At 32.1% G+C, this 25,994-nt stretch overlaps 4 protein-coding genes across 6 annotated transcripts; 3 read left to right on the top strand and 1 right to left on the bottom strand.

The window, feature by feature from the left end:
* The first annotated feature begins 1,110 nt into the window (after positions 1–1,110).
* Positions 1,111–4,210, top strand: ATMPK13 (Protein kinase superfamily protein). Of its 2 annotated transcripts, XM_089724522.1 has the most exons (7): positions 1,111–1,391; positions 1,525–1,687; positions 2,100–2,229; positions 2,374–2,511; positions 2,938–3,270; positions 3,384–3,567; positions 3,675–4,210. In XM_089724522.1, exons 2-7 carry the CDS (start codon positions 1,533–1,535, stop codon positions 3,848–3,850), a joined length of 1,116 nt encoding a protein of 371 aa, XP_089580648.1. In that variant the 5' UTR covers positions 1,111–1,391; positions 1,525–1,532; the 3' UTR covers positions 3,851–4,210. The 2 variants fall into 2 exon arrangements, with proteins under 2 accessions (XP_089580648.1, XP_089580644.1); XM_089724518.1 differs by having other exon boundaries at positions 1,113–1,687.
* A 723-nt stretch (positions 4,211–4,933) lies between these two features.
* Positions 4,934–9,781, top strand: LOC105628168 (hydrolase family protein / HAD-superfamily protein). Of its 2 annotated transcripts, XM_089715609.1 has the most exons (12): positions 4,944–5,209; positions 5,335–5,438; positions 5,615–5,650; positions 5,849–5,922; positions 6,040–6,080; positions 6,674–6,745; positions 6,859–7,060; positions 8,338–8,433; positions 8,531–8,598; positions 8,901–9,111; positions 9,211–9,294; positions 9,459–9,781. In XM_089715609.1, exons 1-12 carry the CDS (start codon positions 5,085–5,087, stop codon positions 9,513–9,515), a joined length of 1,170 nt encoding a protein of 389 aa, XP_089571735.1. In that variant the 5' UTR covers positions 4,944–5,084; the 3' UTR covers positions 9,516–9,781. The 2 variants fall into 2 exon arrangements, with proteins under 2 accessions (XP_089571736.1, XP_089571735.1); XM_089715610.1 differs by lacking the exons at positions 9,211–9,294; positions 9,459–9,781 and having other exon boundaries at positions 4,934–5,209; positions 8,527–9,043.
* Positions 9,782–10,092: 311 nt separating this feature from the next.
* On the bottom strand, positions 10,093–14,648 carry LOC105628169 (Polyketide synthase, enoylreductase family protein). The gene is given in 10 exon segments (NM_001308680.1): positions 10,093–10,461; positions 10,578–10,696; positions 11,427–11,505; positions 11,602–11,678; positions 11,862–11,961; positions 13,222–13,324; positions 13,402–13,545; positions 13,952–14,083; positions 14,198–14,295; positions 14,386–14,648. Coding segments are annotated over 10 exon segments (1,143 nt in total). The 5' UTR covers positions 14,583–14,648; the 3' UTR covers positions 10,093–10,367.
* A 7,099-nt stretch (positions 14,649–21,747) lies between these two features.
* On the top strand, positions 21,748–25,303 carry LOC105628170 (Protein kinase superfamily protein). Its single transcript, XM_012209534.4, has 5 exons — positions 21,748–22,019; positions 22,700–22,953; positions 23,155–23,344; positions 23,431–23,822; positions 24,703–25,303. Exons 1-5 carry the CDS (start codon positions 21,923–21,925, stop codon positions 25,003–25,005), a joined length of 1,236 nt encoding a protein of 411 aa, XP_012064924.1. The 5' UTR covers positions 21,748–21,922; the 3' UTR covers positions 25,006–25,303.
* Positions 25,304–25,994: the final 691 nt, after the last annotated feature.

Raw genomic sequence — 25,994 nt, 5'->3', positions numbered from 1 at the left:
AAAATATTTCTTTTCCATCAAAAAAGAATGACTCAACTTTAAAAATTTTAGCTTGATTCATCGTTTATGATAAAGGCTCAAGTTATGTTAGGGATGAACATCTATTCAACCAAATCAAGTCGAGCTAAATTGAAAATTTTTACTTTCTTGAAGGAATTTAACTAAAAATTTAAACTGAATTGACTAAAATAGTATCGATTGAATTCAATTTTTAGTTTATATCGAAGTTTTAAACTTTATACCTATAAAACAGGCTAAATATATCTATAATAATCCATCCCACCTTCAAAATGTACCATATCAAAATATCAAGATCAATAATACCAAAATAAAATATTTTCAATAAACTTAATATTTTAATAGTAACAAAATAATTATAATAATTAATACGCCAAATAAGAAAAACAATTTAGAGTTAAATCTCATCTGATTTTGTTGGCATGGAGTTTAGGACTTCTAATTTCGGTGGAGAGTAGAGGGTTGATTTTTGAAAAGTTAACCTTTCATAAAAAAAAACTATTCGAAATATTTAGCTTTTAACGTTTTATAAAAAAACTACTTGAAATATTTAGCTTTTAATGTTCCGCAATATTAATTGTTCGTTTGACACTTTATTTACAAATTTTCAGAGACTTCTAGACTTCAATCAAATCATTATTTTTCTAACATTTCTATTCAGAAGATCCAGTTGAGAGGATTTGAACAATCAGAAATTTATCAGTTCCAGCAATACTATGGCATTATTCGAATTTCGCTAACCGTAATTCTCAAGAAATATAATGATTTAAAGATGAGATATTGAAAATTAACTTTTAAGAAAATATTTTTCTTAGAAAATTTTTTTAAAATGTAACTTATTTTTCCGTTTTTTTCTCTCCGATTTCTGGCGATTGACTTTTTTTGGGGAGTCGCGATTATTTCACTGTTGATTGTCCATTATTCCCTTCATTTGCTGTAGCTTTCCAGCCAGTGGAAAGCACAAATGTGGAAGTGAAAGCAACTTCCACTCTCTTCTCCTTCCCAAACAGCTTCTTAGTTGCGGAGAATTTTATGGGATTGAATATTTTCTTTAGGTAGTTAGTAGTCAACATCCTTTTGAACAAAAATAAAGAATAAAATAGAAGCTTGCTCCTCTCAGGGGAGAAAAAGAAAATAGAAAAAAAAGAAAAGAAAAACTTGAACTTTATTAGTCAATATTCAATAACAGTAACGCCCTTTTGGCTCTGGTTCACACATGCATTCAAATTTGAAAGTTCAAAAAGAGATCTAACAAAGAAAATTCCCCCACAAGAACCAAAGTATAGAGATGATAGATCCCATTCAGACTGGGCCCTCATTTCCATGTCTCTTCCCTTTAAGCTCTCAACCATTACTTTTCTCATGAAATCAATGTTAGTAATAAACCTCTATGTGCTTCTCTGCTTTATTTTCTCTTTGTCAAAGAATATACACCCATAACATAACTTAGAAAAGTAAGCTCTGTTTTTCTTTTTCTCTCCCCTGTGTTTTGAAACACTGTAACAGAGAACAAAATGGAGAATGAATCAGTGGTGATAGAAGGAAGAGGAATCCCATTGTACGGTGGGAGATACTTGCAGTATAACATACTGGGTAACCTTTTTGAGGTCTCCTCTAAGTATGTTCCTCCTATACAACCCGTCGGCCGCGGCGCATACGGTATCGTTTGGTAATTATCTGTTGCTTTAAACCTCAAGAATTCTAATTCTGTATTCTGATAACAAATGGGTTTTCTTCATTTTTATCTATTTATTTGGAATTTGAAAGTAATTATTCTTGCTGTTTGGTTACCTCAATATAAGAGTAAGGATCTGAGCTTTGCTGGTGGAAAAGAAATTTTGGGGAATTAATTTTTATGTGCAATATTTGATTTTGATTTTTGACTTTAAAATTTTCATTTAAAATAAAACTATTCTATGAAATTATTGTTTTACTGGGCTCAAAAGGCTATTAGTAGATTATCTGTCCTGTAATGCAGAATTTTTAGTTGCATATAATTGTTTCTCTATATAGTGATCCTTGTTGATATTTGTGGTTGATGACTTGATGCTTATGAATTACACACAATTTCTTTGTTGCAGTTGTGCTAGAAATGCTGAGACAAAAGAACAAGTTGCTATTAAGAAGATTGGGAATGCATTTGAAAATAGAATTGATGCCAAAAGAACACTTAGAGAGATCAAACTCCTATGCCATATGGATCATGAAAATGTACTCTCTTTTTTGCAATTTATTTATTGATATTACTATAAGTGTTTGTGCATATCATTCTAGTAATTGTGACTATGACAAGTTCTGCTAATAATGGCAAAATCTTGAAGTATTGATGACTATATTGCACTTGGTATTGTGTAGATTATCAAAATTAAAGACATAATGACACCACCGGAGAGGGAAAATTTCAACGATGTGTATATTGTCTATGAATTGATGGATACTGATCTCCATCAGATAATACGCTCTAGCCAGGCATTGACTGATGATCACTGTCAGGTAAGACAACTGGATCCATTTTCCCTTGTGCAAACTTCTTCTTACTATATCTGACTGAATGGTTTGACTTCAGTATTTGTGCCCTAAAATAAGAAACTTTAATTAGGTAAAATTGGAATTTTGATATGTTATCACCTTATTTTGTTGGGATATGTTGGGAGGCTGAACAGATCACAGTCCTCATCATTTGAACTGTGCAACATGTCTGTGTGTGTGTGTGTGTATATATATATATATATATATATATATATATATAACCATTAGAGGTGAAATTAGTCTTATAATTTTTGTTTACAGGTAGAAGGCACTTGATGCACTGGTAGGGAAAAATATATGAAAGCATTAATGTAGTTGTTGGTAAAAAATTGAATTAAGCTGCAACTTAAGTACCTACAATGTTAAAGAGATTTTTTTTGGCATTGGCAGTATTTCTTGTATCAATTGTTGCGAGGACTGAAATACATACATTCTGCAAATGTTTTACACCGAGATTTGAAACCGAGCAACTTGCTCCTCAATGCAAATTGTGATCTTAAGATATGTGACTTCGGGCTTGCAAGAACCACCTCAGAGACTGATTTCATGACTGAATATGTAGTAACTCGATGGTATCGAGCACCAGAATTGCTGCTCAACTGTTCAGAGTATACTGCATCTATTGATATTTGGTCAGTTGGTTGTATTTTCATGGAAATTCTTAGAAGGGAGCCTCTTTTCCCGGGTAAAGACTATGTCCAGCAGTTGGGGCTTATAACTGAGGTAGGTATTGTTTGAAGGAATGTGACTAAAAGTTACAATTTTTTATTAAACCTCAAATTTCTCTGATGCTAATGAATTAGTCTTTATACTTTTCTTGATTATTCCCAAAATAGTTGCTAGGTTCACCAGATGATTCAGATCTTGGATTCCTTAGAAGTGATAATGCACGGAGGTATGTGAAGCAGCTTCCACATTTCCCTAAGCAACCTTTTTCACAAAAGTTCCCAGATGTGTCTCCAGTTGCTCTTGATCTTGCAGAGAGAATGCTAGTGTTTGATCCATGCAAACGCATAACTGGTATGTATGACCTTTGCATAATAAAAAGTTTACTCTTCTGTTTTTCTCATCCATTTCGCTGATTAGAAGCATCACTTTTTTTTTTCCCTTTTTTGGTGTTTATGAAGTTGAGGAGGCACTGAATCATCCATTTTTGTCAAGTCTACACGAGATCAACGAAGAGCCCACTTGTCCATCTCCTTTTATTTTCGATTTCGAGCAAATTTCCTTAAATGAAGAAGATATAAAAGGGCTCATATGGGCAGAGTCTTTGAACTTCAATACAGATGTTATGCTTGAGTAATCTTACCAACATTTTTAATCTTTACTTCGTGTCTATTATTTGGTTGGTTAGCTTCCTGATCAGAACATTGATTTCTGATCACTTGTGATTTATGTGAGAAAAAATTCTCTCTAAAGAGAGAAATCTAGGAGATGGGTTCTCCTTCCTATATTGTGAGAGTGGAGTCTGTTTGTCTATTGGTTTAATATTGAAGGTTGCTGGATTCATTCTGTTCAAGGACCCAGTACTAAACAATGTTGGTTTGCATAAAAAGAAGGCTACATTCTCCTAGCCTGTGCTGTGCATGTTTTGTGGTTATGGTTATGTATATTGTATACTATAATCAATCAAATACAAAGGAAAAACCAAATTGAAAAGAAAGTGAGTGCTTTTTATGTGCCTTTATAGGTCTGAAGTTTTTGGTATATCGATAGGCTTGATAGTTGCTTCTATGTCCAGTTATGGCAGAATGTTCAAATTGGTACATACACTTCAACAAAAACTGCTCTGTTTGATCCTTTTTCGATTGCAGCAAAATGTAGGCTAAACGTTTTTAGTTTAATAGCATTCCATTCTTTGTTTTTTATATTGTTACAGCATATTCACTAATGTTAAATAATCTACAACACTTACAAAACCTTGATTATTATAAAATCAAGTGCTAAACAAGTTCATTAACAGCCTTACCTACGCCTTATTTTGGGGAGTTCATTTTATGCATCAAACCAATTCGAAAAAATGGTGATAATCTTTTTAAACGACAATTGATTATCGTCTTGATATGTAAGTAAACCCATACAGCAGAGTAAGCAAATTTTATTTCAAAAAATTATTTAATTTGTCATTTTTAGAAGTATAAAATGGATTTAATGGTAATAATTTTTTAAACAGCAATTGATTAACCACTAAGTTTTATTTCTGAAAGTTATTTAATTTGTGATTTTTAGAAGTATAATATAAATAGCATAAAATTAAAGATAAACATTTGAAATTAATATACCAAAATAAAATGCTACCAACATGTGGAAAAGCCTATATAACCCAAAAATTAAATGGATGACGTGGCCCTTCATTGGTTACAAACTTACAATTACTTCCAGCATTTCGGGATTAGACAAAAAAATTCCACGCAGCATTTTTATTTTTATTTTTCAAAAATTACACTTCCATAGCTTTTTGCATTTTCATGTCAGTCGCGGAGGAAGGACAAGATCAGTTACAGACTTACAGTTAGGAGCAAGGGCCTACATAGAGAATGAGACTTCCAGTCATAGGGAAGGCTCTACAGAGCCGAAGAAGAAATCATCTTTCGCTGTCGCCGCCGCTACTCTTCACCGCACTTGCACGCTCGTTCTCGCAACTTCTCTCACATTGTGACCGGTTCTTTTCTTTACTCAACATCTCTGGGTTTTCTCTTCTCCCTCTCTCTCTCTCTCTCTCTCTCTCTTCACATATATGCTATTGTAATTCATTGATTCGATTTTTGTTTTAAAATGAATTGATAGACCTACTTTTGGCATTGCGTTTGATATCGATGGCGTCATTCTTCGAGGGGAATCTCCCATTGGCGGCTCTCCTCAAGCTCTCAAACGATTATACGATCCCTCTGGTACAGTAGATGATACGCATTTAATCTGCAATTGTGGCGCTTTTTATATAGGTTTATTTTTTGATCAGTTATGCAAAATTGTTGTTACTTTGCTCAGCCTTTTATTATTATTATTATTATTTCCTTTGTTTGTTTTCCCTTTCTTCTATAACTGTCTTTGTTTATTTTGTGGACAGGTGCTTTGAAAATTCCTTACATTTTCTTGACGAATGGTGAGTTTTCTGTTGACATTAACAGTCCTTCAACGCTGTTGTTAGCATATGGCATTTGTTGTTTTTGAATGATGTGTTACTAGAGGTTATAGCAAATTTGGATCTTAGAATCAGGCGTTTATTTAAATAGTGGAATGTGTTGTTGTATGAGCAGCAATTAGCGTCTTTTATCGGTTATTATTGCTTCAATTTTGACAGGAGGTGGTTTTCCTGAATCTAAAAGAGCCTTGGAGTTGAGCAAACTTCTAGGTTTGGATATTTCACCTTTGCAGGTACTTCTGCAAAGATTATTTAAAAAAAAATTTTTTTTTTTTTTTTTTTCATCTTTAGCATCGTTCTTGATAGTTTTAGGTTTTGCTGGTCATGATGGAGCTCTGATTTTATGGTAGGTTGTACAGGGCCATACACCTTTTAAGCAACTGGTGAAAAGGTATGCATTTAAAATAAGTCTGGATGTCAAGTTGTTAGACAAGTACAGTTCTATGCTAACAAAGAATGTAACAGTGTCAAGTATAGTGACAATTATTCTCATATTATTATTATTAAATAAAAAAAATGAGAAGAAATTGCTTGAATGCCTGGCTAACAGCTTATTTCTTCATAGAACTAGAGGACATCTTTTACATGTTTCCATGAGAGAAAGAATGTTGGTTTATACTGTAATAAACAGTATGCCTCCAAGCTTCTATGAATTCACCATCCTTGGCTAAAGCTTCATATCCGTTTTTACCGCTTGACCTGCATATCTGGGCCAAGGTATTTGATAGTATTTGCATTTTACAATTTTACACTTGAAGAAGCTCCTTAGTTGCTGTGGTACACCGACTGAATGGAAAATGCTAGATTATCATGTTTCATACCAATTAGTTGTGTGGATAAGTGATTGTCTATCAGTAATCAACATGCATAATAACTGGCATGAGTAAAAGTGTGTGAATTGGAGTGCTCATGCCACATCTTTCTGAGTAGGATTTTCATTGTTTTTATGTATTTATTCATAATAAAAGTTGTGCATTATTGCAGATTTGAGAATGAACTTATTGTTGCGGTGGGAAAAGGAGAGCCTGCTCAAGTAATGTCTGAATATGGATTCAAGTAAGCTTTTTTGAGACATCTGATTTGCTTTTGACGAAATTCATCAGAAATCTGCAATTTGTCCTGAGTTTAAGCTCTTAAATTGCTGTTCTGCTTATTAATCTTATATGCAGAAATGTTCTCTCAATAGATGAGTATGCATCTTATTTTGATGGCATTGATCCGCTTGCTCAATATAAGACATGGACAAGAAAGCAGGATGCTAAATGCAGTAGTGCTTCAAAGCAGATAACTACAAGGGACAGTGTCCACTCACAAAGAGTTCAAGCAGCATTTATTGTTAGTGATTCTGTTGATTGGAGCAGGGACATTCAGGTTTCACGAAATCTATGGCTTATCTGATAATTTATGAATTTATTTCGTGAAGAGTTAGGATTTTTTTTTTTTTTCCGGTCGATAGCTGGTCAACTCTTGCAAGGTACATTGAGTTTTTTCCCCTTCAGAACATCCTTGGGATGAGTGATTAAAATCCAAAATTTGACTTTCTTTGCATCATGGTGTCACAGTTGTGTTAATAATACTACGGTGATATACATTTTCTGAAAGAAACTAATCAGTATGTTAGAGGCCTGAATCAGGGTTTTAAATGTCAACCAATTCATATTATATTATGACAAAGGCATGTAATTGCATGCATATTGGTTCACATTGGCTCATGTGGAATAACTTTGCAGCATTAGCATTGGCTGATTAGGATTGTTATGCTGCCAGTTCCAGTCATTTTGCTAAACTATTTTAACAAGAGCTGCTCAACTATGAAAGCCACAGCCCTACATTTTTTGAAGCAACATTTGATATCATGACACTGTTGAAAATTTTTAGCATACAACTCGCTCTGAGTAGAATAAGATGCACAGAGAGAGAGAAAAGCAAGAGGAATTTGAAGTGATTCAGCAATCTGTGATTTCTTTTTTAACTGTGGAAGTGAATGTAACAAGTACCTATGTATATGATACTGGAAATTTCCTTTTTACAAGAAGCAATAGGGGAGACTCAGAATTGTAATATGAGAAACTCACCATTGCAAAAATAAACCGCATCACCTGAACCTCCCTAGGCTAACTTAACTATACTCCTAAAATGCAATATCTTTGAATATGTGCTGCAAACTCAGTAGAACTCTAACCTTGAATGCTACTACAATTTAAAAGCACATCATAGCCTTACTGAGCCAATATTACTGCTTTGAGCTTACATATCTTGGTGTTCCAGAGAGATGATTCAATACTGGCTACTCTTCCAGGGAAATTACAATTGTCTGGCTTGTCTGTTTTCTATAGATATAGAATCGGGGGGTAGTTGTTTGTTTCTGCTATACTAATTTGGTGAATAGATGACTTCAGTTCAGTTTTCGTTGATAGACTATCATCATCTTTATTAACTGAAATTAACCATTTGAAGGCGCTTTTAAAGTTGCTTCCTCTGTTATTGTTTTCAATCCATTTTTGAGCCTTAAATATGTTATGCATGAATTATTTGTCATTTCTATACTTGCATTCTGGTCCTTTTAGAATTTCTTAAACCAGATATTATCATTGTCTAATTCTTAAAGGTGCGAACCTGAATTGATTTATTGTGGATATTGGTGTTAGGTTCTGTGTGACATTTTAAGAACTGGAGGTCTTCCTGGAAGGGAGATTGGACACCAGCCACATCTATATTTTGCAAATGATGACCTTGCATACCAGGTTGATCGCTATTTTTGGTCCATTTTATTCCTCTTCTCTTTTGTAATCGAGTAGTTCTTGAAGTACTAATGTACTGATGAGGTGCCACTAAAGGTAGGCTACTTTTCCTTCAGAACGCCTTGGTATGGGAGCTTTCAGAATTGCATTAGAATCCATCTTCAACAGGTAAGGCAAAGTGCAGATAAAATCTATTTTGGATTGAAGCAATATGAGAATGCCATTACACATGTCACCTTGTCCAACGTAAAGAGAAGGCTATGTTTATTATTTCTTTCCTTTCTTCCCTTTGTTCTATTGGGTTGTGACCGTACATCTCAACTGACTTATACTGTAGTCTATTTTTCATAGGAGTCATTTGCTTGGACAAGATTAGTGGAAACTATAGTCTAATATTTTATACTGCACTAAATCCAAAATTAGTTGTGATGTCATGAACTTTCTTGATGACAACATTTTCAAATACGCAGAATTCACACTAATGCTCTGGAGTATACATCTTTTGGAAAGCCAAATCCATTTGTATTCAAGAATGCTGAAACTGTCCTAAAGCAACTTGTTCCATCTCTTCATCATAGCACTAATCCTGTGGATCATGTGAATGCTGAGCGAACTCATCATTTCAATACATTATATATGATAGGAGATAATCCTTCGGTTGACATTAGAGGTGCACGGCAGGTTTGTCTCTGAGACTAGGAATTTAGTTCCATATACTTATTATTTTTTATAGTGATCATAACGTATGGGTATGGCCTTATTCTTCTTCTGGCATTTCAGGCTGGAAAGCCCTGGTTTTCTATCTTGACAAGGACGGGAGTTTTCAGGGGAACAGAAAACGATTCCAAGTTTCCAGCAGATCTGGTAGGCAATTGAGAAAGTTGAAGCAGTTGCATTACAATCTTTTCATAATTCTATAATTTAATCTATGGTTCCCATTAATTTAATCTTTCCTCTTGAAAAAAATAAAATACTGGCCACTGTTGTACTGAGCTACATGCCCTTTGCTTTGCTTCGCTTCTTTGCAGGTTGTTAACACTGTGGAAGATGCTGTGGACTATATTTTGAGAAGGGAGTGTAACTAAGTCTTCTTTGTGTTTCGGAACTCAGTTATTCATTACCGAAGAGAAGAGAGATTGGAGGGTAAACGGTGTGGTAATGAGATCTTATAAGTGCAACACTGAAACATTCTTTGGCATTATGGTTGAAATTTTTTTCTGAAACAACACTATTTTAGGTGCTATTAAGAAAATTAGTTTTGGAGTGATGTTTAGTTGTTTTGTAGCTTTTATAATAGTAATGTAGTAGTATATGTGGAATTCAGCTTTGAAACAAACTTAATTGCCTTTTACCCATGTTTTGAATTTTTTTTTTCCCCCAATAACATTTCAAACGAAAATGCCAAACACTCCCTTAAGAGTGGCCAAAGTTCAAATAAACAATTAGCAAAACGACATCAAATTATTGATTCTTAGGCATAAAGAATTTCGGTCGTTTAATTGAACTTTTGTCAATTGTGAGCATATACGTTTGCTTGATGCCATCAAATCAAGATTAGGATAGAGAAGTGAGGGAGACAGGCAGTGAAGGGCAAAAATGCAAATGAAGAGGAGAAGACAATAGTGACATTGTGATTAGTTCACAGTTCACACCACATTCTTACACAATAGCTCTAAATCATTTTATTTAATTTCCACATGGTTTTCTAACATTCAAAGCTTGCTTTTACAAACTTACCAGTCTGTCTACAAAAACCTTGAGCACAAGGATTTAAACAATAAAATTCCAGAATCTGAGTGAGAATACTTCTGGTAACTCAGTCTGTCTATTAAACTGCTCAAACAGTGCAAAACATAAAAAATGTTCCAGAACTAATGCAATGCAATAAAAAGAACAGAGCAAGAAGACCTGAGCAAACTCTCCCAAGTCGTTGAGATTTAGAATTTTAAAACTTGTTTAGGTTGACTCCCTAATTTCCCAAGTGCCTTGTCCAAAGCTGTGTGAAAATTGTCAAAAGGTACCAGCTCCATTCTGCAAAGGCAGTTATGTCAACTAATGAAATATGAAAAATCAATACTACAAAACAAAGTAATGTTATAGAGAATGAAAGAACGCGTGCAAGTGAATTTGCACGTGGGAGGACATACTCGTATTTCAACTTCCCTTCTTGTGCAAGGGAAAGAAGATAATCTATCATATTTCTGCATTCTTTTGCTTTTTCTGAAGTCAACCATTTTTGCAACCAGAACCCCCTCAGGGTAAGATCCTGCAAACAAATAAACATGGACACAAGCAAGAACTTATACACACACTTGCTGTTTCTGAATTTGAAAGGAATTGAAATTAAAGAGTGCAGATTGAGGCACAAAATGACTCAGCAATTCAAACCCAATGCTCATATCTCCTTTCCTCCCAGAGGTAAAGAAGATTGAGATCATGTGATTTCAACTGGGCTCAGTTCCATCTTACGGAGAGAGTTAAGCTCTGTTTTGTACAAATGAATTCTTGTGACATTTGATATAAAAAAAATATTCATTTCACTCTGATAAATTCATTATTATAAATTTCCAAAAGACCATACCAAATTCAATCATTTATATATGAATTCCATATTTCGATTAATTTATTCCAAACAAGGATCAGTTAGATCACGCAGATCATCCTCCTGCAGAAATTTTATTTGTTCAAAAAGGATACTCATGTAGAAACCCCATATCCTGCTATGCAAAAGTTCATATCCATTATGTTGGCACCTTCTTTTCCAATTTCTATCGAGTTTATGTGTGATTAAGGAAAAAGAACTCAACACCAAGCTGTCATTTTCAACCGATTTCTTAACTGGTACTTCTTTGTTTTACTGGTTTGCATTAAAGATCAAACATCTTAAATAGATGATGCATTAAGTTTATATAGGCGCCATGCCTTCATTACAGATAACAACCATTAGATCAGTGCACTGCAACAACAAGATGAACAAAAAATAAAACAATGTTTACCTTAAAAATGAAGGAGGATGTTGATACAGTTACAGGTTTCTTAGACATTCCCCCATAAGTTACCATTGTTCCTCCTTGCCTGAATATGAGAGCACATTAGCAGGCTAGGACATATTGCATCTTTAACTAAAAGGAATGTTTAAATTTCTAGTGTATTTATCACTGGATGTCACACCTTAAGAATTTGAGAACCAAAGAAGCAGCATTGCCACCAACACAGTTGAATCCCAAAGCAGGTTCTGGTAAATTAGTCTAGCATATGCCAATGCAATGAAGACCGGTAAAGTTCAGTACCAATTGCTCAAAATCTAAGAATAAATCATATTCTGGAATTTGAATTTTAAGGATGCCAAACACATACGAGAAAAGAATAAACACCTCCTAATTCAGATAACATCATATATTCAAACATAAGGAGTCCATAGCTCATGATACCAGGAGACCCTTGACATTCTTCACTTCCAATTGGCTCTCAGTAAACACTTCATCAGCACCTAGTTTCTTTAAAGTTTCCTTTGCTTCATCTGAACCAGGCCTAAATTAAGCAAAAGACAGTAAGGAAAAAGTGTGCTGGCAGCCATTTATTATTTTAAAAAAATAAATAAATCGAAAGTGGCTTGCATTGCTAACAGCAAAACATATGTTCTCAAAAAACACAACTCAAGAGATGATATTGGATAATTAAAATAAGCCTTCCATGTCGGATCATCAATGTTAGAAATTTGTCTTAAGCTTAATCACATAGAGTATCTCCCTCAATTTATTTATTACAACTGTTTCCACTTCATTATATGTCGATACATAAATCACCATGATGAGGCAATTATGCTTTTCCACTATCAGTCTTGAATCTTTCTTTATCCATTTATTTCTTTTATGATTGTCAAGGCTCCAATAGACGTCATTGGAAATGTGATGAGGCACAAGCAACTTTGATCTTCCATCAACAACTTAGAGTCTCAGAAGGTAGAAAAGGAAAACCTCTATGAGGGTGCCCATGAACTCTAAAGTTAGCAATATAACTTGAAAAAGATTGCTGGCTAAATTAATCAAAATTGATATACAGTAGAGCATTATAAAGGCTCAATATAAGAAGATAAAAACTTAAAAGCATGATTGAAAAAGGATCCCAACTCCCAAAATATATGATAATAGTAGATCTCCAAAAATAATAATAATAATAATAATAATAATAATAATAATAATAATAATAAAGTGACCAAGTGCTTTTTGACAATTGTGTAAAAAAAAATTACACTATATTAGTAAGGCAAGAAGGCGAATATTCAAGCAAATAAAAGGATAGACTGGATGAAGATGAATATGTTTATAGGAATGTGGAAGTGCTGCCTAACACCTATTGAGAAAAAATTCAGAGAAATAAGATTGAAAAGAAGATATGCACAGTAGACCCAACAAATGCACCAACATGAGAGTTGGGCTCATTGAAGTTGTCACAAACCTTTTCAAATGTAGCATCGAACGAGGCGGAATAAAAAGAAAAAGAAAGAATAGAAACTGATTTTGGATTAGGATTAGTTAAGTTGAGTAGATTAGAGTAATCTCTTGAAGCAACTTCGGCCTTTTAATAAGCTCACAAAATTAGCCAGCAACTTAATATGAAAACACAAATATTCAATTTAAGCGAGCTAGACTACAATATTTCACTTCAAGCTGAGAATTTTGGGAAGCCTAAATAAATGAAGAGCAAAGCAGACATGCATCAACAATTGAAGACAGTGAGAGAAATTGAAATCGGAAGTTATATGAATTAATTGAAAGTTTCAAACAGCACCTGTCCCTTAATATATTAATGCTACGGATGCCGCGAAATTTTGCAATCTGAATGACACACTGCCCAACAATACTTGTAGCCCCATTTTGCACTACAGAATCTCCTGCTTGTATGTACCTTTATCAGATAAAAGAAAAAAAATTGAAAAATAGAGGACATCAGAATTTAATAAGGCAGTACCTGAATTTAGAGATGTGAAGTCTTCAAGCATTCTTAAAGCAGTTAAAGGATTAACAGTGACTGTTGCAGCATATTCCATGGGAGACTCTTTATTGATTTTGTGCCAGACACTCTGATCTTGTACAATGTAAGTCTGCCACGTCCCTAATGCAATAAAGATTTACAATTACTATCGTCTAGTAAAATCAAGCGAAGAAAAAAAAAAGAGGGAGTTCCAGTTCAAATTCCCATCAGCAAATGACGTTCAATGTTTGGCCAAAAAAATGCGTTTCGCCTATAATTACCTATCTAAAAAATGTCATCAAACATGCAAAATAAATATAGTATTAATAACATCTGTCTGTTCCTCAGTTGCAAAGAGGATATACAATTTCCTGGACTTAGTTTACTATTAAGTTATCGTAATTTGACATTCAAGTCAAGCAGCAATACCGTGTAAAAACTAAAGAGAAATAGCAAAAGAACTTAAATATTAAGAAAGCTTAACATTGCAACAACAATGACCAAAAATTAAAATTGCAGCCATCAAAGTAATCAAAAAGGCACGCACCAAAAGAGGGTGGAGATGGAATGACCCAATCACCAGGTGACAGATCCTTAACTGCAGAGCCTACAGAATGCACTTCTCCTACACCCTCATATCCTCCAACTGCAGGAACTGACGGCCTCACAGGGTAAACTCCTACGAGGACTCAAAAACAACATTACCCGATTGACTTCAAAGCAAAGGAACATAAACTCGCCTCAAACCGATTACTAATTTTTCAAAATTAAGCTAGAAAGTAAGAAACTTTACCTTCAATTCGATTGATATCAGACGGATTAATCGGAGAAGCCAACATTTTAACGCACACATCGTTAGCTTTTACTTCCACCGGTGGTACCTCTACCACTCTGTACCAAATACCCACTAATAAAAATAAACATAATTTGATGGAAATATATAATAGGTGCATGTGTATATACGTATGAGTGGGTTGGTACCTGGTGACGGAGTCAGGAGGGCCCTGCTGGTCGTAGACGACGGCCTTGGATGGCGGAGACATGAAGGCGGAGAATGTCCTGACTATTTGAGCTTGGGCACGAGGAATATGGCCCCACTTGAGATTGAAGAGAAGGGATGAGAATGGTTCATTGAGAACTTTCATGGCTGTTGACCTCATCATCATCATCGACGCCATTTCTGTATCTTTACTCTGTCTGGCAGCCCCTACTCGAAAGTAGAAGGAGGTTTGTCGAATGGCCTCAGCATTGATTGCTTTTTCAACGGTGTTGTATAAAGTTTTGGTCTTTTTATTTATTTATTTATTTCCCTCTTGTTGTTGGAACGTTGTCGTTTATTGTAAGTGCCAAGCTCTAATGGAAATAATAGGAACTCCACACTTGATAGAGAGACATGATAAATTCTCAACCATGACTTGAGGAACAAAAACATAAAAATAAAAAAACACAAATCATTTTCCGGAAACAAATTCGGCCTTAAAAAAATTAACTGAAAGTATGTTTATTTATTTTTAAAAAATTTACCTTTTAAGTTATAATTTTTTGTTATTCCATAAAACAATAATAATCAAGATTGACGTAGACTAACGAGTGATATTGTCGTATTTTATTATAAAAGAAAGGTTTAATCATTAATTTTACCCTGAACTTTTCGATTAGTTGCACTTTTATCCTTAATCGATCTTTGTATTATAGGCATTTTAAACTTATCAACTTAATTGCAATTATACCTAATTTGCTTTTAGGATGCAGTTACACTCTAAAAATGAATTAGAGCAATTTTAACGTATCGATCTGTTGCAATTCCACTCTAAAAATAAATTAAGATTGAAATTATAATTAAAATAATATAAAAATGGACTTCATAACTAATTCAAACCTAGTTAAATGCATAGCATTTGAATTAAAATAAAGAATTTATCATTTTTCTTTCTTGTCATTAATTTATTATTTTTCTCCTTATGTAAGAAATTAAATAAAAGCTATAAAGAGAGTGATAAAAGAATCTAACATATTTGTTTCGTCATCCTAGGAAGTCTAACCTTGAATTAGTATCAAATTCATTATTTTTGCATCTTAAAATTTATTTAATTTCAAAATCAAAAATGTAATTTTGATTTTTTTATGTATTATATAAATAATTGGGTTCAATTTTATTATTTATTATTTAAATACTTAGATTGGTTATGGAGTCAATTTTTTTTTTACATTATTTTAATTATAATTCCAACCTCATTTTGTTTTTAGGTGAAATTACAATAAATTTAAAGCGTTCTAATTCACTATTAGGGTAATGTACCCAAAAAGCAAATTATAATTTACTTATAACTAAATTAATAACTTTAGGGTAGTCGGTGTAGAGTTCGGGGCGCGAAAGAAATGAGGTTATGACTACATATCGATTTGGCTTAGACTTGGTCAAAATGGCTAGACGACCTTTACATCTTGCAAGGGCTAATAACGAAGACACATAGACCCACCTCTAGACAAGACAACCACCCAACCAAAAGGCCTCTTTTGGACGGAAAATCTTCAATTTTGGAGTGTCCAAAGTTGAAGCCTTCATGCTCGTCCCCCAAAAAAGGTCTGGCATGTAATTTATGCTTTAAATTTTGAGTATTCCGCCTATTTTTATACATGCCTCTCCGACCACTAGACTTGCTTCAATCCGATTTCAACTCACTTATCTAGTAAAATAATACAAAAATAAAAGAGTTTTTAAATATTATTGTTTATTTATTTTTCTTACAAGTGAAAGATCTGAAAATACTCTGTTTCAATGAAAATTCAATTTTAATTGATTTTATTTTTTTATTGATTTTGTCTTTGAGTTGGCCTATAGACTCAATTAATGGTGTCAAAATAAATTAGTGTGTAGGAGTCGACACTAATTTGTCTAATACGCGATAAAATTAGAGTCAATACGAATATAATTCATTTAATAATCGTATTTTCAATATTTAAATATGAATACAACGTGAAAATTAAACAAGTGATACGAACACGACACACATAATTTATTTAATTAAATGGATCGTAAATAGATTATATACGAGTTAGAAAACTCCATACATATAATAAATATTGTAACTCCCACCAAATAAGATGTTAACTTAAGATGTTAGCTTACAATTAGGCAAAATCGACATTGGAACAATGCAAGGAAATAAGTGGACATATAAGTTCTTAAGAAATGACCGAGTCTCGCCTATTCCTCGAAAGAAATTTTAATGGGACCCCTATCATCCTGAGCCAAATCCTATTTTCCTAAAACAAACTAATGGCAGTTGGAATGATATTAACTCCTATTAATGTATTATCTATATTACGCCAGATATATTAACATACCTTAAACTTATAAGAAGCCTTTTGAGAGTGATGGATAGTCACTGTGTATTTAGACTAAATTAATAATTATTATTTTAAGTTAAATATTTTTTTAAGATTGTTTTATTTGTTTAATTTAAAATAATAATGATTGTTAAATATTATTATGAAAAATTTTTAGCTAATATTTTTTTTATTTATATAATACATTCATTTTGTAAAAATAAAAAATATATAGTATATAATAATTTATAGAACAATTATGTTTTTAATAATTTTTTACATCTCAAACGGCAACCATTATTAAAATTTTATCAAACAACCAATAACTTCGAACATCGACCTTCTAAATCTAATGCCTCGAGAAAATCCAATGTTAATTCAATAATTATGTTCCAAATTTCGTCCCGTCCTAACACTTAGGTATTTCCATCTCATTTTTTTCTACTAAATTATCGGTGACTTTTTTTATAAATCTCAAACCATATCTATAAAAATCATTTTCATAGTTTGTATTTTAGTTTTTTTTTTTTTTTTACACTAATCACTTGTTAAGGTGATAATAATATTAAAAAAAATAATATATTATATTTTAAATATAAAATAAATCAATTAAAATAAAATTTTCAACCAAGTTTTTCCTTTATTATTCTTCTACATGTGTTAAGTAAATTTTTCTGAATAATTTTTTTATTAAACAAAAGACAAAAAGATTAATTTATATAAGAGAAACAGTAACTCTAATTAATCTAATTATTGATTATGCTTAATGTTATCATTAGAGATTAGATTAAAGACAGAAAACAAAACTTATTAAGGACGAAAATGAGATTCTATTTTTTTCATCGCTTGATATTTTGAGATGGACTGCACATTATGTAATCTCTATTTTTAATCAAATTAATCCTTCTAAAGTTACCAATTACTATAAATAATTAAATCAAATTAATTTTAAAACTTATTGTCCGACTAATTCGGATTCACATAGAATAAGCTCATAAAAGATGCAGAGTGCTCATTTTCAATATTTAAAGAGATATAATATTTATTATTCAAACTTGAGACCTTGTTGATTACGAGAGAAAGATTCATGTCATCAATTTCATCCGTGGGAGCTAATAAATAGCATGTCTTTTTTCTAAATGAAGCCAAATAAATGACGAAATCACTTTCCATTTTTTACATATTTATGATATAATTAATTCCACACGTTCACTACTAAGATCATATGAAAAACACTTCTCCTTGTTTCCTTTCAAAGATGACTTGCCTTTTATACAACTAATCTAAATTGCATTGCATCTGGACCACGTGTACTCTACGTGTCCTTTTTAGGACCTCAAAAATCCTGGGTTATTATTTTAAATCTTTTGCAATATTGCAAAATTGAAAAACTTAATTAAAAAACAAAGAAGTTTTGCTTTGTGGATGAGCAACCACCAAAGCCTTAATTAATAATATACTTACGAGTTCTTTACACAAATATATCCTTATTTTTTATAAAATTCGTAATCAATCATCAATAATGAAATATAAATACAATATAAAATTCTCATAAGAGAAACGAGAAATATAGATAATTAAAATATTCTTTGAAGATAGTTTATAAAATGATAAAAGAAATTTTCTGTAATTATATTTTTACTAATTTTATACCGCTCGAGTATTGTAGGGTCATATAATCTCAGCATGGAATTTTTTATAACTACGGCTTTAACTCGAGATCTTTAATTAAGAGATAAGAGTATTTACCTAACCTATTAGGATTTCTTCTAAAAGGCAATCCACTAATTAAACCAACATGGTATTAATTAGTATTTATAAAGTTGCTTTTCAAAAGCACAATTTATAAATATATTCCTTCTTTGAGGAATCAAATCTCTTTTGCAAAAAATGCATGCTAAATATATAAAATGCAAAGGTAATTTTGCCATGCTATGGTTAAATTTTGCATTTGTGAATTGTAACACCCAAACAGATTGCTTATTTTATATCTCGTTCTCTCCTCTATTCTACCTGGAAGGTAACAGAGAGAGTACTATTTTCAATATATATATTTATACTATTAAAAGAAATGAATTCGGATTTAGGTGAATTTAAATAAAGTGTATTTTGACGTTTAGGTAGTTAATAGCATTATCGATTGTATTAAATGTGGAAGTGCAAGATACTTAAAAAGCAAATGATGCATTAAATGCCATTTAAAATTAAGATAATTTCTTTCTTAAAAAAAATGAAGATAATTTCCTTATCTTTATGTTAAATAAATAAATAATTTATTTATTATTCTCTCCGTTCTATTTATACAGATAAAATCAAAATTTATTTAGGATTAAGGAGGTGATATTTTTTGTGAATTTTTTTTCTAATTTATTCTTGAAAAGATATTAAAGTGGTCCCTAATTTTTAATAGAGTAGTACTATTCGGCTCATAGTGATCATAAATCGTGGCACGTTAAATGACATATATAATCTTGAGTGATTTTGGAGGGATAAATGGATGGAAAATAAACTTAATTTTGGAGGAAATGTTTGCCTTAAATACATGTTCTCACAATTAATTATTTTACTTTACTTTATCACATAATTAATTATATGTGTTGTTGAAAATGATGATAATCATTAATTTTAACTTAATTATTTTTTACATCATCATGTTTATTGGTCATGATTAATTTGATTCAAGTCAATCAAAATAATTTATGTACATAATAAAAATTTGAAGTCTAAAATGAATTCTATAAAGATTGAACAACACCCAAGTAATTATAAATTAGACTGGTAATCAAACCGGCATCATGACCGGATCAAGTTGAATCGGATTGGACAAGTTCAACTAGATTTTTAAGTTCTAATTTTTTAATATTTTTACATGTGTGTATGTAGCAGCAAAATAATTTTCAACCCAGTTTTCTAAAAAAATTTCAATTTTTTCAAAAGAAAATCGATTGTTATTAAGAGAATCTGGTTTTGTTCGGTTTTATCAAGAAAATCCAGTTTTTATCATCGGTTTAACCTGATTTTCTCAAAAAAAGAAAATATTTTTTTTTCAAAAATCAGTCCAAATTGATAATGGAATCGAACAACCAATTGGTTTTGGTTTAACCGGTTCAACCAATCAATTCGATTCAATTCTAACAATACTATATATGAATATCTTTTTAATTTATTTGAGAGGATACAAAATCCTACCACATGAATGCTTTTAATAAAAATTTTTTAAGTCTAAATTCTATATAAAAATTTTAACCATAGTATGGATCCTACAATTTTTCATACCTAATTGAAAAATTTTTAACTTGACTAAATTTAATTTAATTATTGTGTGACCAAGTGCAACTTTAACTAATTGTTACTTAATTTTTTATTCCATTTTAGTTATCTTAATTTAATTTAGTTCTAAGCATGAGACTTCATCGATCATTCTCATATGTTATTTCATATATTGTTTTTTTAATATCCTTTCCTTAAAGCACAAAAATAAATTCAGTAGGATATGAGAGAAAAATGAAGGTAAATACAAATAATATATATATAATATTTAATTCATAAACAAATAAAAACTAGAAATCAAGAATTTAGTCCTACTGTAAAATTGATCAAGCATAAAAATATAAAAACTAAAAAGAGAAAAAATATAAAAGAGCTAACATTAGCTCGAGATGAAAAATTAGAAGCAATGGTATATCAGCATTTGAAACTTTGCTTTAGTCGAACTAAGCTTCTAATTAGAATTTAAAAATATTTGAAACTCTCTTTCTATTTTGGATAAGATGAGTTGATTATCATAATGATGATAATAATAATAAAATAATAATAAAAATAAAAATAAAAATAAGATAATGACAATAAAAAGAGATAAAAGATATTTTTGAAATTTAAAAAATTAAAAAACTCAAAAATTTATAAAAAAATAATAATAAGAGAAAGACATATATTTTTGAAATTTTAAAAATTAAAACAAAACTCAAAAACTTATATAAAAAAGAACACAATGAATGCTCAAAGAAGACAAATATATCGATCCTGCAAATTAAAATAAAAGAAGATTCTATTAGGCAACGAAGATTCTATGAGGCAGTGATTTTGATTAATTTAGAAATACCTTAAGTAAGAATTTATAATTAGGCACCTCCTACTCGGCTTCTTAACCTTCCATTTACTGGAAGCAGTTAAAAACGCGGAAGCGATACGATATAGGCTGTTTTTGAATTTTGTGTTTTTCACCATTTACCCTTCCAACCACAGTTGCAAATTTCTTGCTACTTTCCTTTCCGTTGTTTACCTTGTCAGGGTAAAACGGTCAAATCATCTGAACACAACGGCGATCTGGTGCACTCATTCCTATCAAAACGCAAAACAAACTCAAGCATCTGATTGGCTCGTGACTGTTTTGGCTTCTGCGGTAGTGCTGGTGTTGATTATAGCTGGACGCATAGATCGATCACCACCATTCATTAAAAAGTGTTTAAATGCGAAAGCGCGTTTGAATTTTTGTCAGTTGGGTCCCACTTGGCGGTGAGGTGAGCAGTATTTATTTTTTCATTTTTCAAATTTTTAAAAAAGCATTTGACTTGTTAACACTCGTTTCGAAAATCAGACGGCGATTAATGGCAGCTGTGTATTTACGTACGTCACGGGCAGGTAATGCATTAAAAATAAATAATTACGTAGATATATTTTTTATTTTTATCTTATTGCTTCTAGAGAAATGACAAAGATCTGTTGGTACACCAAATCACTGTGAAACTAGCACCCAATTGCCACGTCATCACCAGTACACAACGGACAAAAGGACGACGCCACTGCTGCTTGAACTTATTGACAAAAAAAACCCCTGGTTTTCCACGTGTCAAATGTACTATTGGTCAATTCATGTAAACAGTTTTACCCTCCTCTTATTTCATTCAGTGGAAGTTTCTTATTGGTTTCCTCGCAACAAACGCTGTACTTCTGTTTCCACTATAACAGGGCAGAAGAGAATATAATATAATAGAAAACAGAAAATATAAAAACCCCTAAAATTGTAAGGGAGCTCATTCATTTCTGTCTTTCTCCCTCTATACATTCTCTGCATATATTTTTTTTTTGTTCCCTTTCTCTGTTGATAGACAAGAAAGGAAGGAAGAAGGAGGAGGAAAGAAAGAGAGAAAAATTGATAAATATTATTACTAGCAGAAATAATATTGATATGGGTTGTTTTCGCTGCTCTGGAAAATCAAGCAAGCGATCAGAGAGCAGCATCAATAGTAGCAATAAACGCAACGATCAAACACGACCCACTTCAGGTATTTTATCTTACATTTTGTGATCAACTGGGTTTTTCTTTTACGTTTTGTTTTTGATTTTTGAAATGTAATGTAATGTAATCCTGTTTTTATTGTTTGAATTCTTGTTTCTTCTTTTTCTTTCGGTGTGTGTGGGACCCTTGCCTTTTTCATCTTCGAAAATTGATGATTTCTTGTACTTTGGATGTCAATTTGATAGTTATTATTATTAATAATATTATTAATAAACTGAATGATAATGATAATTTTGATTTTTTGCTAAGATGGGTTGAAATGATCAGTGACTCAAAAATGTGATATTTTTTCTTTTTTATTGAAGTCTTTTCTCCATATTGTTCATGGAGAGGCAGTTTATCTTTTGTTTTCTTGGTTTGGGATTATATGTTGTTGTTACATTACTAGTTTCTTTTTGTTTTTGTAAAATCGGACCTAAGCTCCAAAACCTTCCCTTGGGTGTTCTGTTTTTTATTTTCCTATTGTTTTTTTTTTTTTGTCTTTGGCGTGTTCTTTGTTTGCTTTCAAATTTGATGGCTTTGGCTTTTCTATACCCTTAATCATATAATTTCTTTTGGGCTTTTTCTCTCCATGTGCTTTTTTTTGTGTCTTTTTTTTATTTACCTTTCATTTTTAACAATTTTTTTCTCTAAATTTTTGGGTTTGTGTTTTTATTTGTTTTACAGGATCATTGAAAGTAAAGCCATGTGCAAATGTAAACACAGAGGAGGCTCCTAAAAATGATCGATTATCTTTGGATGTCAATCATTCAGATTTGATGGATGCAGTCACCAAGGACCCAAGAAACAAAGGGAAGCTTGCACAAACATTTACCTTTGAAGAACTTGCAGCTGCAACAGGCAATTTCAGGAAAGATTGTTTCTTGGGGGAAGGAGGTTTTGGCAAAGTTTACAAAGGTTATTTGGAGAAAATCAACCAGGTTGGTACAAATGAGTACATTGATATTAAAAATTGCATTGAATATATTCAGCTAAATAGAGTATATATGATATAATATTGAGTGACTTTTTAATACTCACTCATTGTATTTTGCTATAGTGCTCCTTTTATATTGTCTTTATTTGTAGTTTTCTTGTAATTAGTAGCAAGGCTTTAATTTTTGTTGTTGTATTTGATGTAGGTTGTTGCTATTAAGCAACTTGATCTAGATGGCCTTCAAGGTACTAGGGAGTTTGTAATTGAAGTATTGACATTAAGTCTAGCGGATCACCCAAATCTTGTCAAATTAATTGGATACTGTGCTGAAGGAGATCAAAGGCTATTGGTCTATGAGTACATGCCATTGGGATCTCTAGAGAACCATTTGCACGGTATGCAGCCCTACCATCTTGATTGCTTACTTTAATACCTTAACAAGTACTTTGAGTCTTATTTTATTTTTATTTTCTGTTTACAGATATTTGTCGCAATAGTAAACCACTTGATTGGAACACAAGAATGAAGATTGCAGCCGGTGCAGCACAGGGTTTGGAGTACTTACATGAAAAAATGAATCCCCCTGTTATATATCGTGATCTGAAATGCTCCAACATTTTGCTTGGTGAAGGCTATCATCCAAAGCTATCTGATTTTGGCTTAGCTAAAGTGGGACCCAGTGGTGACAACACTCATGTTTCTACAAGGGTTATGGGTACATATGGATATTGTGCGCCAGACTATGCGATGACTGGTCAGCTCACATTTAAATCAGATGTTTATAGCTTTGGGGTGGTCTTTTTGGAGCTCATCACAGGCAGGAAAGCAATTGATGAGACAAAGGACCGTGGTGAGCAGAATCTTGTAGCTTGGGTAAGATAATTTATGGCTTATATCCTTGTTATTGTATTAGTGTAGGTTTCTTGTTAGACTATGTGAAACTGCCTGTTTTGTGATAACATTTCAAATCAGATTAATATGGATCATAGGATTGTTTTGATTCTAGATGGCTTGTGATTGGTTGCTACTTGCTAGCAATCATCAAAAGAACAACTCTTAATGGATTGATGTTTGAGTCTGAATGAGTGCTCTATTCATGTGATGATTATGCTGTTGCTCAATTCTGAGTCTCATCATTTGGTTCCTTTCTGATGAATTTGGAAAGCAACCGACTGATTTTTATTGTTCCAATTATGGTTGCTTTTCCCCTCTTATGTAATCTTTATCTTTTGAAATCAGTTCTGAATTTTTGTAATTAGTTTAGGATTAGATAATGCTAGAATATCTTTACTATGTACCATGCTTAAGAAGTCTTTTAAAGATAAGGTTTTTGCTTGTTTTCTGGATGGATAGTGGTTATGCAACAAAGTTTGAACTGCATAACTTAGAACATCAAAGGGCTCTGGCATCAACTTTGTTTTGTTTTATTTCGAGTGAAAAAATGGTTAATGGAACTTTTAGCTGAATTGATGAATTCCAATGCATACTGACACAGATTTCTTCGTGTCTTTTGGTCTCTTTTTTAATTTCTGCAAGTTATTGCAAGCTTTCAAATAGGTCATGGGCTAAGAATTAACAGAAATGTAGACTTTGATGGAGTATTTGTTTGATGACTGTGTTTTAGAAGCTTAATTCTTATTTCTGATAATTTGGCAGTCATTGTATAATTATCTGATTATTAGTTTGAAGAAGAGAAATTAACTAAGAGTTACATCATTGATGAGGCTTACGAAAACTCTCGAATTCTTTGCAGGCGAGACCTATGTTCAAAGACAGGAGAAACTTTTCACGGATGGTTGACCCTTTGCTTCAAGGCCAATATCCTATGAGAGGATTGTACCAAGCTCTTGCCATTTCTGCAATGTGTGTTCAGGAGCAGCCTAATCTGCGACCTGCAATAACAGATGTGGTTATGGCTCTGAATTACTTGGCTTCCCAAAAATATGAGCCAGTAACCTCTCCTCCAGTCCAAGGCTCCCACAATGTTCCTCCAGTCCAAGACTCCCATAATGTTCCTCCAGTCCAAGGCTCCCATAATGTTGTTTCCACTGTCTAATGCGGAAGAGTAAATAATGGCCGATAGTGTTTCTTTCTAGTGTTAATACACGAGATGCCTGGTATCAATTTTTGTAATCATGGGGATAGCAGGCAGTAGTTTCTTCATAAGACCCTCTCACACAGGAAAATTCTGTCTCCCCCCCCCCCCCCCCCCCCCCCAAAAATTGTCCCTTTTTCTCTTGCTGTACATGTTAGCTGGCAGTCTTGTACGGAAGATGTCTCTCTGTAGGAACCATTTCCTATTCAATAGAACTTAGCCATTTTTAATATTCAACATTTTCCTTTATTTTTCTGTATTAGCCATTTTTAATATTCAACATTTTCCTTTATTTTTCTGTATATTACATTATTTATTTTTCTGTACATTGTCTGTACATAAATATTTTATGGGAAAAAAAAAATTGAGAACGGGTAAAATTAGGTTGCAAAGAGAATATTTAGGCATAAAATTGAATAATTTAACTTTTATTCGAGAAGAGTAATTTATAAATTTTTACATTATAGTTTCTGAATCACATTATAAGATTTTCAGCACATAAACTACAAAAAAATAATGGACAAGTAAAGAACTTGTAGAATTAGCTACTGTTTGGTTAATCTGAACCAATCCAAACTGAATAACTCAATTCAAATATAGCTGAATTTCATTAAATTATTATTCAATTCAAATTATATTTAAAATAAAATCGAAAATAACCGAACCAAATAATATGCAGTTTTATTACAAAAAAACCGCAATATCCAAATAACTGGATTAATATTTTCAGTTGGTTAATCCAAACTGATTACGAGAAAATATCTAAATGCAAAATTTGTCAATATATGTGTTTCTGTCTTCGTACAATTTGCACTCTTAAAGCAATTATATACATATATTTATAAATTTATAGACAAATCTATAGAATAAAAAAATAAATAATAAAATTAATTAATTAATCCAACAAGTCACAAGTGTCAAAACAAAAATTACAAAGACAGTCATATCTA

This window comes from Jatropha curcas, chromosome 1 (genome assembly GCF_041381405.1).
Source record: "Jatropha curcas cultivar XTBG-Jc1 chromosome 1, XTBG_Jcur_1.0, whole genome shotgun sequence".
Lineage (NCBI taxonomy): Eukaryota > Viridiplantae > Streptophyta > Magnoliopsida > Malpighiales > Euphorbiaceae > Jatropha > Jatropha curcas.
This window is presented reverse-complemented; position numbering and strand designations above follow the sequence as displayed.